The 16,749-nt window shown below is 38.1% G+C and overlaps 1 protein-coding gene across 10 annotated transcripts in view; it reads left to right on the top strand.

The window, feature by feature from the left end:
• The first annotated feature begins 573 nt into the window (after positions 1 to 573).
• The window catches only part of PKD2L2 (polycystin 2 like 2, transient receptor potential cation channel), a 34,398-nt gene continuing 18,222 nt past the window's right edge, over positions 574 to 16,749 (top strand). For 6 of the 10 annotated variants that reach the window (XR_012037910.1, XR_012037909.1, XR_012037911.1 and 3 more), the window contains exons 1-8: positions 574 to 701; positions 1,402 to 1,503; positions 3,729 to 3,862; positions 5,756 to 6,012; positions 8,542 to 8,835; positions 11,929 to 12,157; positions 13,949 to 14,119; positions 14,398 to 14,579. Coding sequence is in view for 7 of the 10 variants with exons in the window: in XM_072841143.1 (XP_072697244.1) it covers positions 671 to 701; positions 1,402 to 1,503; positions 3,729 to 3,862; positions 5,756 to 6,012; positions 8,542 to 8,835; positions 11,929 to 12,157; positions 13,949 to 14,119; positions 14,398 to 14,579 (1,400 nt within the window). In the remaining 3 variants the exon portion in view is untranslated. The remainder of the gene's footprint in view (positions 702 to 1,401; positions 1,504 to 3,728; positions 3,863 to 5,755; positions 6,013 to 8,541; positions 8,836 to 11,928; positions 12,158 to 13,948; positions 14,120 to 14,397; positions 14,580 to 16,749) is intronic. The other 4 variants (XM_072841145.1, XM_072841144.1, XM_072841146.1 and 1 more) reach the window with 3 other exon arrangements.

The following is a 16,749-nucleotide window of genomic DNA, read 5'->3' on the forward strand; positions in this document are numbered from 1 at the left end:
TCCCAAGGTCTCCTGTTTGGCCTCACTCATCCAAGACCTAATCACTTCAGAGCTGGAAATTTTTTTTTTTTCTTTAATTTATCGCCTTCTTTAGCCACACTGGGTGGCAAGCGGGGTGGAAGCTATTTCCAGCAGCAGCTCTCGGTTAACGAGAACCGGCGTGGGCTCTGGCGTCCAGCACACCTGCCCCGACCACCTGTGCACTTCGGTAAGTCACTGACTCTCTCTCTCTCTCTCTCTCTCTCTCTCTCTCTCTCGGCGCCTCAGCGTCTCCAGACCTAAAATGACGATAAAACACCTACCTTTCAGGAAGGGGGGATGTGAAGACTAAACAAGCCAATAAATGTAAAAGGTGTTCAAGACACAGTAGCCCGCTAGAATTAATTACTACGATTTTTACGACCAACCCCAGGCCCAAAGCCAGATTCGCCCGAGAAGCCGAGTCTCCCTCCGCCAGAGACAAACGCCGCAACTCCCAGCCCCGCCTCGGCCGCGGGCTTTCCAGAGCATCCTCGGTGCGCACGCGCGCTGGCCACTTGTAGCGCGGCTTGCGCCGGGGCAGGAGCGTGAGGGGGCGCGCAGGCGCAGGAGCCAGGGGCGCGCGTCGCAAAGTTACGCGCAGGCGCGGCCAGCCGGGCAGGCCGAACGGGCGTCGTTGTCCAGGTCCGCCATGGCGGAGGCGTCGAGGTGGCACCGAGGCGGTGAGGGGTGACCCTAAGGCGTGGTGGGGCTGGGCCGACTTGCAATTGCAAGGAGCGTGGAAGGAGCGGCGGAGCCCCGTGTGTGCTCACGGGAAAGCTAGGATTCCCAGCACGTTTAGCCCGCACAGCCTTCCCGTGAGGAGGGGTGGACACCGGTCCCTTTTCACAGATGGGAAAACTGACGCTTGGAGGCGATATGGCGCCGGGGCTCGAGTTGGAGGCTCCGGGCTGCACACAGGCCGTCGCTAGGCCCTCCTGCGATGCCCTTTCCTGATCTGGGGAGTCTTCCCTTATAAGACCCAGGCGGGGTCCTTCCTCCTCCAGCAGCCCTTCCCGAGCAGCAGTGTAGACGGTAGAGAAAACGACTAGGGACAAATGGGTGGGGTTGTTTTTTTTTTGTTTTTTTTTGTTTTTGTATTTTGCTTTTTTCACTTTCAGACAGGGCTTCTGAGGAAACGTAATACATAAAATTCATTAGTGTTGAGTCGTAAAGTGACCGCCCGCTCACCCTCCGTGAGAAATGTTAGTAATTATTCCTCCTAAAAGTGACAGTAAAAAAAATAAATAACCAGAAGCCCTTGGAGCTCTCCTTCACAGAGTGTTATCAGCTAAAAGTGGCCGTGTTTTCCCATCATCGTAATTTGTATACATTATAAACTGCGTAATAATGTAAGGAACCAGTTTGTTTTGTGTCTCGCAGGGACTCCGAAACCTAAGCTGCATTACAGAAAGGAAGTAGAAATTAGAACCACACTTCAGGAGTTGGCACTCTACTTTATTTTTTTAATAAACCTATGTATATGTAAGTATGCAGATGTAGATGAAGACACTGTTTGAACTAAGACGTTATGTGGAGGTGAAAAATAAAACACGCACTTTATGAACCATAGGCTCTCAGACTAAGACCTGTGCAATAAAATAGCGACCACATTTTAGACTTACCTCTAATTCATGTAGATGGTACTGTTTCCATTTCTTAAAGGGCAAAGCTTTGCTGAGGTCACAGATGTAATGAAAACCTTTCATAGACGACACTGAACTGTTCCTTTCAGTTTTCAGTTCTATCCTGAATATAATTGTACCCTTGACTTGGCAATGTTGACACGATTTCTGCTAGAGCCATGTGAATACATTTGCTCAGTTTCATAGGTCATTCTACACACGAGACCAAAGAAGTTAGTCCTGGTGTCTGCTTTGTTCTTTCTCTGGCCTATTGCACAGTTAGTAAAATATGCTGGTGTTGAGTCGCAGAAGGTATGTATGGATCAATGCAAATCTTTAAGGAGACTGGGAAAACATCTCAATCTGCATTTCTCCTTTCTGTGGGTCAAGAGCATTGACTGACTCAGTAGTAAAGAGCACCTCATCATTAGAGCACCCAGCAAATAGTAGGTATAAGCTCATTGGCCAGACTTCTCTCACGTTGATATGGCCTGCATACTGGCAATTATGTTATCAGCTAACTAGTTGGAGTAGGAGTGAGTTTGAGTAAGATCTTGATTAAAAAGACAATTCTAGATCTTATAAATTAAGACAACTTAGACTGGTTTTTAAATGCTTCTTACAGGGATCCCTGGGTGGCGCAGCGGTTTGGCGCCTGCCTTTGGCCCAGGGCGCGATCCTGGAGACCCGGGATCGAATCCCATATCGGGCTCCCGGTGCATGGAGCCTGCTGCTCCCTCTGCCTATGTCTCTGCCTCTCTCTCTCTCTGTGACTATCATAAGTAAATAAATAAAAATTTAAAAAAAAAAATAAATAAATGCTTCTTACAGAACATTAAGGGAATGGAAAAATATAAAAATCAAAATCTCACTATTCAGGGATCCCTGGGTGGCGCAGCGGTTTGGCGCCTGCCTTTGGCCCAGGGCGCGATCCTGGAGACCGGGATCGAATCCCACGTCGGGCTCCCGGTGCATGGAGCCTGCTTTTCCCTCTGCCTGTGTCTCTGCCTCTCTCTCTCTCTCTGTGACTATCCTAAATAAATAAATAAAAATATTAAAAAAAAAAAGAAAAAAAAAAAAAATCTCACTATTCAGAAACATTTTAAAAAATCTTTATAATTAGGAAGAACTGAAAGCAACTTAAATCTTTATCAACAGAGGATTTGTAAAAAAAAAAAAAAAAAAAAGAGGATTTGTTTAACATTTTGGTATTTACAATGAAATAATATGGAACATTATAAAGTATGGCATAGGCTTATATACTATAGAATAATGTTGAAGATAGATATTGGTAAAAACTAAAAGGCTTCTAGCAAAAAAAAAAAAAGACCTAAATAGGTCTAAATATGACTAAATAGTCATACTGAAGAAAGACCCTGGGGATCCCTAGGTGGCGCAGCGGTTTGGCACCTGCCTTTGGCCCAGGGCGCGATCCTGGAGACCCGGGATCGAATCCCACATCGGGCTCCCGGTGCATGGAGCCTGCTTCTCCCTCTCCCTGTGTCTCTGCCTCTCTCTCTCTCTCTCTCTGTGACTATCATAAATTAAAAAAAAAAAAAAAAAGAAAGACCCTGCTATAAAACCTACCCACCTACCCTTGAAATAGAACAAATACTAGTTAATTTTTAAAATTATTATCATATGCCAAAACATGGTTTTAAATGTTCCATATGCATTACCTCACTTCTCAAAACTATGAGGGAGGAGATGTCATCCTTATGTTAGGATTCAAATCATTATCTGTTTGAATTTAGAGTCCATAGCTTTATTCACTACATTACATTGTCTACTCAAAATAGAGAAAAAGCTTGGAGAATAGTATGCATAATGTGATCTCATTTCTGTAAAAATAAATTTATTTTCTTTATAAATGTGTAGGCATATGGGAATATCTGAAGAATACATGCTAAACCTAAGTCTAGCAACTTCTTCCTGTTTTGTATATTTCTGTTTCCTTTTTTAATTACTTTTATAATTAGTCAAAAAATTTGAATTTTCGAAACAAAATGGGGAACAAAATTTAATTTTTAATCCTGATAAACAGTTTTTAAAAATAAATTTTTAAACAAAAATTCTTTTCTTTAGTGACTTTTGGGATGGTAAACCCACATATGTATTACTTAAACAAAGTTATGTCATCTTTATTTTTGGACACTTCTGTGCCTGGTGATGAAAGAACCAACTTTAAATCTATACGCAGCATAACTGATTTTTGGAAGGTAAGGTATCATGTGACTGAGAATGAAGTAGCTTTTGGTATTGCATAAACTAACTCTTGGCACACATAATAGGCACTGGAGACATTTGTTGAAGGAATGAATAAAAATGAATATCGTTCCTTTAAACTTTTAGAATCAGCCAATCAGTGTATATTGAGAACGTATGCTCTCATTGTAACAGAGTTCTTAGAATTTTAAAAATTATCCCTTTTTTAACATTATCATTGCATAATTTAAAAAATTATCCTTTTTAACATTATTATTTGGAAAATAGTAGACTTGCTTATGTGAGGTTAGGATATGTGTCACACTGTAATTGTATATAGTGAAAATTATTCTTAAAAAATCCTTAAGTGTGGGGCAGCCCCAGTGGCTCAGCGGTTTAGCGCCGCCTTCAGCCCAGGGCCTAATCCTGGAGACCTGGGATCGAGTCCCATGTCAGCCTCCCTGCATAGAGCCTGTTTCTCCCTCTGCCTGTGTCTCTGCCTCTTCTATCTCTCTGTCTCTCTGTCTCTCTCTCTGCCTGTCTCTCATGAGTAAATAAATAAAATCTTTTAAAAAAAAAATCCTTAAGTGTGAATGCCTCACTGGCTTAGTTGGAAGGGCATGGAACTCTTGGTCTCCGGGCTATGGGTTCAAGCCTCACTTTGGGTGTAGAGATTAATAAAAAAGTAAAACTTTAAAAAAATCCTTAAATGGCCCATTAAGTGAAATGTATATAATTTTGGTATACAGCCCTGTACTGTGTGTATTACAGTAGTGTACAGTATACAATCAAGTATAATAATAAAGTACATATGCAAAATATAACTTTATAGTGTTTTTAATTATGTGAGAGTATAACTCCTTCAGCTTTGGAATAGATTTGTTTTTTCCATTACATTTAACTTAGCAAGATGCTCACATTATTAGGAAAGAACAATTAAGAGAATGGAATTTTCAGGTACCAACTCACAAACATTAGGACATATAAGGAAGAGATAGGAAGGTTTTCCAGAGTTGATTACAATTCAGTTGCGTTTTCAAGGATGCATACCAGGAGGGCGTTTTAGGTTATGTGCTATAAGTAATTCTACACATGGAGCTATGTTTGGCATTATAGGAATATAGAAAATGAGGTTTAAAAAAACAGGCCAAACTATGAATTGAACAGAGGTCAAATTATGAATGCCATGCTGGGAATCTGAAACTTAGGAAGGAGGCAGGGTCCTTCTTTAGTGTTAGAGGGGAAGTTCGAGATGAGAAGCAGATGATTAGAGGTCATTTGTATAGGCCAGATGAAATAGAAAAGAACAAGGAGATCTTCCCCAAGACTAGGAATAGAGTTCACCCTGCTTTTTTTCATCGTGCTGTCTTGAAGTATGCATGGCCAATGACAAGACAAATGCAGGAGAGAAAAAACAGAATCCTGGGTTTAGGATCTCTTACAAGGGCAAAGCCAGGAAGGAGTAGCAGTCATCACCACTGGAGCTGGTGGGAAAGGAGAACAGACAACTTTGAGGGGAAGTCATGATTTGTGGCCATGACACCATGAGTGTGTGACTATGGGTTTATATACTCATGTATTGGGGACAGTTTTCAATATACCCTCAAACAGAGAAGAAGGGTTGTGAAATTAAATGAATTAATATTTGTAATTTTAAAAATCCTTAAATGGCCTTAAATGGCAATGCTAGAGCAATGCATAGTACACAGAGCTTAGTGAATGTTAACCATCTTCATTATCATCATTGAATTCATTTCCTTTAATACTAGTGGTGACTTGGTCAGTAGTTTTCATACTCCTGAAAATCACTGATTTTCATGGTCTTAAGATAACATTTTGAATGTAGATTCTCTTATACAATTGACATGAAAATATTTTTCCTATAACATTTATCTTTCTATATGAAGTTTATGGAAGGACCCCTTTTGGAAGGTCTGTACTGGGACTCATGGTACACTAACAAGACGTTGTATGATTTAAAGAACAGCAGTCGCATCTACTATGAGAACATACTTTTAGGAGTCCCCAGAGTTCGTCAACTAAAAGTTCGCAACAACACATGCAAAGTCTATTCATCTTTTCAGTCTTTGATGAATGAATGTTATGATAAATATACTTCTAAAAGTGAAGACATGGATGAATTTGGCCTTAAACAGGAAACTGAGTAAGTAATGTAACTTTTTCTAACATCTTACCATTGTATGTTTTTTAAAAAATTAGGAAAATATATATTTTTTCCAAATAATACCAACAATGGTCTGACAGGTAAGGAGACTATTTTAATAATAGTATCAAAGGAAGGAGCGGTGTTTAGAAAAGTAAGAGTGAATGTGTTATTTTGATTACCAAAGGATATTAAGAGTATTTTTTCTAACAGAGTGTGAAGTGCTAAGTCATTTTGGACATAAGGTAAAGCATCCATTTTTGCTTTTACAATACTCAATCAGTTTTTCTGTCTCTGACCAGACTCCCTCAAACACATCCCAAAAGTGTCTTGGGACCCCTAGGGAGTATCTTAGGTGTGCCCTGCTGCTTTCCTCCTTCCTCACTCTGGCTCACTTCAGTGATATCTTGTGTTACTGCCAATATGGAAGAGGAGCAGTTATGCTCTGAAGGCATTGCATTTGATGATGTCTTCTAAAGATATTACAGCAGTGTTCTCCAAATTGGCTGAGGCTAATGCTGATGTACACTCATGTCTATACTGAAAACATAAAACCCAAAACCACTGACATTGCCTCCCCTTAATACAGAAGATTCTGGTATCATTGCTTTTATGATCCTATGAAAATCATAGGGAGAGGGAACAAATTTTTTAATGTAATATTTATCAAAATGATACAATTTTCTAGAAGCAGCTTCTTTGAGCTCTTCTAGTTATTTCTTCTGGTGTACTTCCTATTTCTAAATGATGTGCTTATCCTGCTGTTACTTGATTTTACAGTTATATGTATCTGTTGTCTCCGTCATAAAAGGTGTCTGTCCTGTGTCCCTCCCTCTACACATAACTTCCCATTTCTCTTGGCCTGTAGTTAGATCTTAATTTTTGCTAATCATTAGTCAATGTTTATATTATAAATATGAGCAATGATTACATTGCTTTTCTTCAACAACCTCTTCTGTAGCCCCAAGATTAATCACTGCTTTGCAGTTTTTGTTGACTCATTTTTTCTTTGTGTTAAGTTTTTGGTTATACTTTAGAATAATAAAGTGCTTGTATAATTCTTAGAAATCTAATAAACTCAAAAGCATGGTGACACATTATCTTAGATACTACAGTACTATATACTACTCTTTCAATGAAAAATTACAAAATAAATCAGTTATTCAATTGCACATCTTAAATTGGAATCTGAAAACTAATCTGTTAGGTATTCTATTATTCCAAAATCTCCACAAACAACTACAATTAATTTAAATATCAAAATTAGGGACACTTGGGTGGCTCAGCAGTAGACTGTCTGCCTTCGGCCCAAGGCATGATCCTTGGATCCTGGGATCGAGTTCCGCATCGGACTCCCCATAGGGAGCCCGCTTCTCCCTCTGCCTGTGTCTCTGCCTCTCTATCTCTTATGAATAAATAAATAAAATATTTAAAAATAAATAAATACCAAAATTAACACCACAGATTTGGAATTACAGTACTTGTTATTCCCTAACAACCAAAATAAGCATCAGTCTGGGCATGTTTGTCTATCTAAAATGTAACATTCACTAATTAAAAACATAAAAAATTGGAAGTAGGAGAGGATTGGTGTAACAAATGTTTTTGTTCCAGTTTAACAACCATGTGGAAAACACTCAAAAATACAATGGAATTTTCATTAAATCTGAGTATTTTTTCTTAGTGGTATCACTTTTCCCCCCTCCTGAAAACAAACACAGTACTATTAATATTAATAGAAAAATGAGTTTAAGCAGTGCAGTGCACCTTTGGGAAATCATTCAAATCCTGTTTGGGGAGACCGAACAAGGACTTAAATGAGGAGTCAAGACTTTATTTTTTGATATCCCATAATTAAAAGTAGAAAAGATGGGGCGCCTGGATGGCTCATTCAGTTGAGCATGGGACTCTTGATATCAGCTCAGGTCATGATCTCAGGGTTGGGGGATCAGACCAGCCTCCCGCTCCACACTAAGCATGGAGTCCACTTGGGATTCTCTCTCTCTCCCTCTTCCCCTCCCCACCTCACATGTGCTTGCTCGTTCTTGATAAATAAATAAATAGATGGAAACAAAATTCAGTTATGCATATTTTACTTTGATTTATGAACTTTCATTAAAATACCTATTTAACGATCTAGACATTGTAGGAAAGCCCTTGTTTATTGACATTTATACATGGCATATGACCTGTAGAAGACAGACTACGAAGCTCCTCTTTTACTGTATGGAGACCAGTATTTCTGAATCATAGTGCTTGATATTCTTGTCCTACAAAAAGACTAAAGATCTCATAAGACAACAGAAACATGTATTAAAGAAAAAAAAAAACTCAGTCATGGTTTTCTAGATTATAAATTCCTTGAGGCAACAGATGGATTTTTTTAAAACCTTTTCTCATAGCATCTAGTCCAGTGTGTTGTCCACACTAAACACTAAAAAATGAAAACATACTAAATCCTTAACTCATTGTCTTGCTTCAAAACTACTATAATACTTATAAACTTAATACTGCTTTTTTTTTTTTAAGGTACCGTAAATTCTTAGAATACATCTCAGTCAGGCTTTCTCGTCTCTCCATTATTCTTTTTATACCTAACAGATGGAAGTATGCTGCTCCTACTAGTTCCTCCCCTTGGCACTGGGGATTTGTTGGTGTTTACCAAAATGGGGGATTTATTTTCACTTTATCAAAATCAAAATCTGAAACAAAAAACAAGTTCGTTGACCTTAAACTGAACAGCTGGATCACAAGAGGGACTAGAGTTATTTTTATTGATTTTTCATTATACAATGCTAATGTAAACCTGTTTTGCATTATCAGGTAAGTAACTCAAAACCTCTTTATTAGCCTCTTGAATTTAAAAAGCTTCCAAAGGGGTGGTTGGCTGGCTCAGTCACTGAAGCAGAGGACTTTTGATCTCAGGGTCATGAGTTTGGGCCCTACATTGGTGTGTAGCCTATTTCAAATACATGCATGCATATATAACATCCAGATACCTCATTAGGGTTTCCAGTTTGTGTGTGTACTGAGATTTAAATCATAAGCCCCAGGGGTGCCTGGGTGGCTCATTTGGTTAAGCATCTGACTCTTGATCTCATCTCAGGCTTTGATCTCACAGTCATGAGTCCAAGCACCATGTTGGGTTCCACACTGGGCCTGGAGCCTACTTAAAAAAAGAAATCATAAGCCTCAAATATAATGTAGTTATGCCAATAATGAAAACTATGGTAAAGCAACATCATATTCATTGTTTCACTGTTTTGAGATATATTCAAGAAAATGGAGAATTATAGTATGTTTTATATTAATGATATATAGTCCTATTGTCATTCTGCAGCTGTGCAGATCTAACATTTAGTCTTGATTTCTTCCTCTAGATCATTCAAATCTGTTGATGTCCTTTCAGAATGAGCTTCTTCATTAAGTTATTAATTTTTGTCTCAAGAATGAACAATATAAGTTCCAAACAATATACACCAATAGCCCATATCCTAGAAATGATTAGAGCCTGTGGTGATTTGCAAAAATGGCCCCCATTCTTCACATCTTTGCCATGTAACCTTGCAGTGCTCTGCCACCCAAGGCCAGGTACACTTACACCCAGCTCCTGATGCTGGGCTCAGCCTTGTGACTGGATGTGGTCAACAGAATGGGAACAGATGAGATACAAGCAGAAGTTTGAAATGAGTTTGTATTTTAAACCTGTTCCCTTGCATTTCTATCATTACATGAGAAGGACACACCCAGGTGATTTGGACCCAGGGAAGATGATAAGAGGTATTCCCTTATGAGGAAAAGGAGGAGGTGGTGGAGGAGAAAAAGGAGAAAGAGAAGGCAGGGGGAGAGAACCCTCTAAAGAGAAAAATTCTTTCCATTAGTCTGATGATCTTAGGTCATTTGCCTAACGTGGACCATGTTAATTGGCTTTAGGCCCATGTTCTAGAATCAAACACTGACAAAGGAAAGAGGATTACCATGATTGGATCTGTTTGATCCATGGATCCATTGATCCATGATTGGATCAGGTTGAATCAGCTTCCTCTGAGTGATCTGGGAATGAGTGGATACCTGATACAATCAGGGTTCTGTTAGAAAAGAGGAATGGGATAATGACCACTAGACAAGCAAACAGTAGTATCTACTGAAATCTCAGTGAGCCTTACATCTCTCCCATGAGTCTTACATTTTTACTCTGAATGGAATATGGAATTGGTGTCTACTCTGATAAGGGGATTTTGTTCAACAGGGACAGTGAAACACAACCATGGCCTTTAAAATCTGGAAAAATGAATAAAATGAATAAAACAAATCGATTGTCTTAAGTAGCCAATGGACATTATGTCATTTATAGTTTTTTTCTCTTCTTTCAGGGAATCAGAGTTTTTTTCTTTTTTTTAGTTTTTTAAAAGATTTTATTTTTATTTTTTAAATAAATTTATTAAATCAGAGCTTTTTTACCAACATTAATCACTTTTTCCAACAGTCCTGCTCAGAATAAAGTGAAGAATACAAATCATTTTTATGTTTTAAATATGAGGAAAAACATTGGGATAACTGGCTTAAAATCATGTGGAGAACTCCTTGTTACACTAGACTAAGTGCAGCTTTCCTGTCTCCGGGGTTTCTGCTTATTCTATGTTTCTGTCTTAAATGCTACTTTTTAGAAACCAGATTTTGAAACTTTAAACGGGTTGTATACCTAGTAAGTAGTTATATGGGAACACGTTACTTAAGACTTTATCCATTGATTTTCCTTTTGTAAACATGTCTGGCAAACTGAACTGAATGCTGTTCTTTTTTTCCCTTTCCACGAGTGTACAACTTCAGATCAAAATCTTGAATTCCTCTCACTGCACTCACTCACCATTCCACACCTACTACATGCAAAGCAAAAACAAACAGTTCTGTTTTCTCTTTAACTGGTTTTTGGGGTTTTTTGGCAGCACCTTCTTCCACTACCAGTATTTGCTAATATAGGAGTAACAGTCGGAATAATTACATTGTGATAGAGATACTGGGTTCCTTAAATTACTGCCAATTCTTAGTTATTTGAAGTTACAGAGAAGATTAGACATACAGTGAACAACTTCAAAACCTTTAAATTTAGTGTTGGAATTCATTTTTATCCTTGTATTTGCCTGTAGATCCTTGAATCCAACATCGTGTGCCTAAAGTAAACAAGAAACATTTGTTTTAGTAGAATATGTAATCTTGACCCTTAGAAGCAAGACATGTCTCTGATAATCTAAAGGGGGAGAGGGTATTTTCCTTTTCTGAAATATTCAAGAATTATGTATTCTGGGCGGGGTGGGGGAGGAGTACTGATTAATAACAGTAAGTAACAGTGGGCAGCCCAGTTGGCTCAGCCGTTTAGCGCCGCCTTAGGCCCAGGGCCTGATCCTGGAGACCTGGGATCCAGTCCCACGTCGGGCTCCCTGCATGGAGCCTGCTTCTCCCTCTGCCAGTGTCTCTGCCTCTTTCTCTGTTTCTCATTAATAAATAAAATCTTAAAAACAACAACAACAAAAAAAACCAGTAAGTAACAGTATAGCATTTTCTTGAACATCATCTCATTCTCCTGTGGAGATAAAATAGTATTTATTCCCTGTTATGACCAAGCAAGCTGAACACAGAGTAGAAAGAATGTCTGGCTAAAATCACATCTTTTCTCAAGTACATTGGTCTTTGGCCACTGAATATTCAGAGTACAAAAGAAGCGGAGCCATTAAAAAGATAAGTGAGTGCACTAGAATTCCGTGTGTATTAAACAACATGATCCCAAGAGGACATATTTTGTACAAAATAACCGATTATTACAGTACACATCATCCCAGAAGTTTCACACTGAGCTAGGCACTGAAATCGAAATGCTTGAAATAAATGCACAGTCACCCTCACAACCTAATTTTACAGATTGGCGGCAGAATTCCCGGCAACCGGAGGAATAATTACTTCCTGGCAGTTTTATTCTGTGAAGCTCCTCAGATACGTTAGCTACTATGATTATATCATTGCTTCCTGTGAAATCACATTTTGTATTTTTCTTATTGTCTTCACAACACAAGAAGCCCAAAAAATAAGAGAATTTAAGTCTGCCTATTTCAAAAGTGTTTGGAACTGGCTAGAATTACTACTCTTGGTGGTAAGTATACATTCCTGTGTATGGTTGGAGGGAATCACATCTGAACTCTCCAGGGAGGGAGGTATAAAAAGCAGGATTTTCTGTTCATCTGGGACTTACTTTAAAAGCTGCAAGTATCGATCATAAAAAGAACTGTCACACCATTAGTATGCTTCCAAAACTAAGAAGTCTTATTTTTTTTTTAATATTTTATTTAAAAAAATAAATAAAATAAAATAAAATATTTTATTTATTTACCCATGAGAGACACAGAGAGAGAGAGAGAGAGAGAGGCAGAGACACAGGCAGAGAGAGAAGCAGGCTCCATGCAGGGAACCCGATGCAGGACTTGATCCCAGGACCCCAGGATCACGCCCTGGGCCAAACTGAGCCACCCAGGGATCCCTAGAAGTCTTATTTCTTTTTTCCTTCCTGATTTGATCCTTGAAATAATCAGCATAAACTTAGAAGAACAGGTGATTGTATAGGTATTAGGATTTAATGTGTACAGGTCTCCCTCCCCTCAAAAAAAATGTGTTTCTTATAGCACCTCATGTTGAAAATTGTGGTTATTTTTGGACATGTGCTCTGCTATGTTGCTTTAATCCACTTTCCTCTTTACACTGAATTTTGAAAGAATATGCAAAATCAAGCCTAGAAAGAATACTGAGAGGAGGGGCAGGTGGTAGTGAGCAACAGAGGGTAGCTCCTAGGTACAGAGAACACCAGGACTGGGGAGACAGTCTCTGAAAGAAATTCCAGAAACTGCCAGTTCTCATCACTGGAACGTACTAAAATACAAAGAGGTCGGCAGATGGCAAGACATTAGTCTTAGGAACAATGAACAAACATTTCTGGCTTCTACGCTCCTATTGACACTTAGAGCCAATCCAGGATACAGGTTTTGTTTCTCAAAATGAGATTAAAAGTTTCTTGGCCAGCATGGGTGGCTCAGCGGTTTAGCGCCACCTTCAGCCCAGAGCGTGATCCCGGAGATCCAGGATCGAGTCCCACGTCAGGCTCCCTGCGTGGAGCCTGCTTCTCCCTCTGCCTGTGTCTCTGCCTCTCTCTTTCTCTGTGTCTCTCATGAATAAATAAATAAAATCTTTAAAAAAAAAAAGTTTCTCATAGTGAGGAAATGTTCCATCTACATCTCTGGTGTCCTCATTTAGCATTTAACACACAACATGACATTGAATGTTTAACTATGATCATTTCAGGCCAAGGATGTTAAAGGAAGATTTTCATGACAGTTAGAAAGCTGTGATGCCTGACATACCCTAGTTCTGAAATCCTCTTCCAGAAGAATTGTCAAAGAGCTCTCAAAGGGCTTTTTTTTTTTTTCCCCCACAGGAAAAATTCTTTTTAGTGTGGCAAGGTAGAAGATATTAAACTTTTAGGTATCATGTGTATGGACGTGTTGAACTACTACACAGTACACCTGAAACTAATATAACACTACCTGTCAACTACATTGGAATGAAAGACAAATAAAAATAGGCTTCTAAGAATCACATAGTTACATGAGGCAGAAATGCAGTCTTATCAGAATATTATATAAATTTGTGTTTCATGACTCAGGCAGATAGATTAGGTTGGTCAGGTGATCAGTATTTTTATACTTTTGTGATCCTGATGCTATCATAAACTTAAGTTGAGGTTTATTTCCATTCATGTAAAAGCCTTCACCTTAATTCTCCCTTCTTTTTTGTTAAACTTCTGGGGAACTTTTTCCTGTGTCTGTTCATAGGCTGCAGGAGATTTAGAAGTAGAAATTGTCTCTAATTTAACTTTTCTTATTTTTCCACTCAGTTGTGTTTTGTGACTGTTACCTTCAACATATACTGTAATGTACAAATTTTTCTCTTACTTGGAGACCTGTTAAAAAATACTGAAAAATATTCAGACTTCTATTTTCTTGCATATTGGCACACTTATTACAACAATGTAATTGCTATCACCATCTTTTTTGCATGGATAAAGGTATTTATAATTTATATTAAATACACCAGATATATTTTTTACTGTATTGGATAGCAAAACAGGAACTAAAGCTGCAAATTAGGGGGGAGGGGAAGGATTTTCTTAACTACAAAGTAATTTTAAAAGTAGCTTGGCCTTGCAATGATTGCGGGCAAATCCTCAAACACTCCTATCATTAAGTACTTCCTTTAATTTGAAGCAATTTTTTTCTGAAATTAATTTTACTCACTCTAAATAATTATATTATTCTTGTTTCAATTAACTTTGTTCTTTTTCAGATATTCAAATTTATAAGCTTTAATAAGACAATGTCTCAGCTGTCATCAACCTTGTCTCGCTGTCTCAAAGACATAGTAGGATTTGCCATCATGTTTTTTATAATATTCTTTGCTTATGCTCAGTTAGGATTTCTCGTTTTTGGATCACAAGTTGACGACTTTTCCACTTTTCAAAATGCCATGTAAGCTGCTAGTGTAAATGTAATTGTATTTACTAGCTTCTAAGAAAGAAAAATCATGGAAAGGCCTATAATAAGTAGTAACATATGTTTTAATAAATTTAGATTTGGCTTTTTATTTTCACTGATAGCAAAATACCTGGTCACACTCAAAGTAGTATTTAGCATTAAAAGATCCAAATGGATAGTACAGTCCATTTTTTAAATGTTAAGAGGTCAAGTTAGAAAAATAATTTTTCACTGGTAAAAATTTTATCAGATATAACAGAAATTGGCCTCTATGTCTCTATGATATTTATTGTCTGGAGAAAAGAAAGCTTAAATGTTTTTCTTTAAGGGCTCTACCTTCAGAATCCTTTTACTGATACTCACCTGATTGTTCTTTGCTGACCTGGCAAAGCTGTGTTTTGAAAATATTTTTATACACATAAAGCAATCAGCATGCAATGAACTTATACCACTTACCAGGTAGAATCCTTAGAAAGTATTCAGGCTTTTTTTTTTTTTTTTTAAGTGAATAATTTAAATAAATTTGCTCTCCTTTTTGGGTAAAGTAAGTTCTGTTTGTGTAAGAAAATTACAATAGTCTGAAATATCAATTCTCAAAATATGTTCTGTGTAACTTAGATCAAGATTGGGGGGAAGTGGCTTCATATTTAAATAAGTTTTTCAAATTTGGCATCACTCTTTTGAAAATTTGCAGTGCATATTAGCATACAGCCTTGAGGAAAACTGCAAGAAACTTCTTTAGGTTAGAAAAAATTACTTGTCGATTCCCTTTTACTTGGTTTTGGGAGAACTTTGGTCTAAAGAAACGTTTTAGGTTGCTCTCTCTTCACCATCCACATGGAAATCCTTGAAGTGCCAGTTCTAAGAAATACCATAATAATTTCTGGAATCCTTTATTAATCAGTGGACTAGGAACCAAGGGGATATAGTTCTACTCTCCAATTCTGCCACCAGCTATTCAACTTTTCTAGACCATTATTTCTTTTTTTTTTTTTTTAAGATTTTATTTATTTATTCATGAGAGACAGAGAGAGAGAGGCAGAGACACAGGCAGAGGGTGAAGCAGGCTCCATGCAGGGAGCCCGACGTGGGACTCGATACCAGGACCATGGGATCATGCCCTGAGCCGAAGGCAGATGCTCAACCACCCATCAACCTGGGTGTCCCTAGACCATTATTTCTTTATCTGCAAATGAAGAGACTGAACTAAATTAATCCCAAAGATCCTTTCCAATGTCAAACAGCCTATAATCTGCGAAGTTTAATTAGCTTTCTCATGAGTGAATTATGTTTGCAGTTCCTACTTCTTGGTCCTTTCCTAGGATCTTATTTCAAGCATTACTTAATAATAAAATGTAGTAGTATTGGACATTGAATATAAATGCAGTAATTTAAAGAACCTGGAGGGATGCCTGGGTGGCTCAGCGGTTGAGTGTCTGCCTTCGGCTCAGGTCATGATCCCAGGGGATCTAGTCACGCATTGGTTCTCCCTCTGCCTGTGTTTCTGCCTCTTTCTGGGTCTCTCATGAATAAATAAATAAAATCTTTTTTAAAAATTAAAAAATAAAATAAAGAACCTGGAAATTGGTCTTACTTGATATAGTGAGGAAGAAAGGAAGTATAAGGCGCAGAATAAATAGGTAGACAACTTTAGATTGCATTAATGAAGGGACTTCTGCTTTTGGTAATAATGTGCTAGGTTATTCAGATCAACCTCCATTCAGACAATTTAAAAAGCTAGATGAGGGGCACCTGGATGGCTCCATTAGTTAAGTGTCTGCCTTTAGCTCAGATCATGATCCCAGGGTCCTGGAATCAAGCCCCAAGTTGGGCTCCCTGCTCAGTGGGGAGACTGCTTCTCCCTCTCCTTCTGTCGTTCCCCCTGCTTGTGCTCTCTAGCTAGCTCTCTCTCTCTCAAATAAATAAATAAAATAGTAAAAAATAAAATAAAAATAAAAAGCTAGACAAAATCAAATAACATTGAAGAACTAACCAAAAAAATAGATAGTGGATCAGAACCAAAGAGCAAGAACCCAGAGAACTAAGCTCAGCATCCAAGGCTTCTCTTGCCCCAAAGGCTTTTCTTTAAGTTGATAAGAATTTCTTTTATTGTGTTAAAATATATATGCCACCCAGGCATCCCTCCAGGTTCTTTAAATTACTG

This window comes from Canis lupus, chromosome 10, assembly GCF_048164855.1.
Source record: "Canis lupus baileyi chromosome 10, mCanLup2.hap1, whole genome shotgun sequence".
In the NCBI taxonomy this organism is placed as follows: Eukaryota; Metazoa; Chordata; class Mammalia; order Carnivora; family Canidae; genus Canis; species Canis lupus.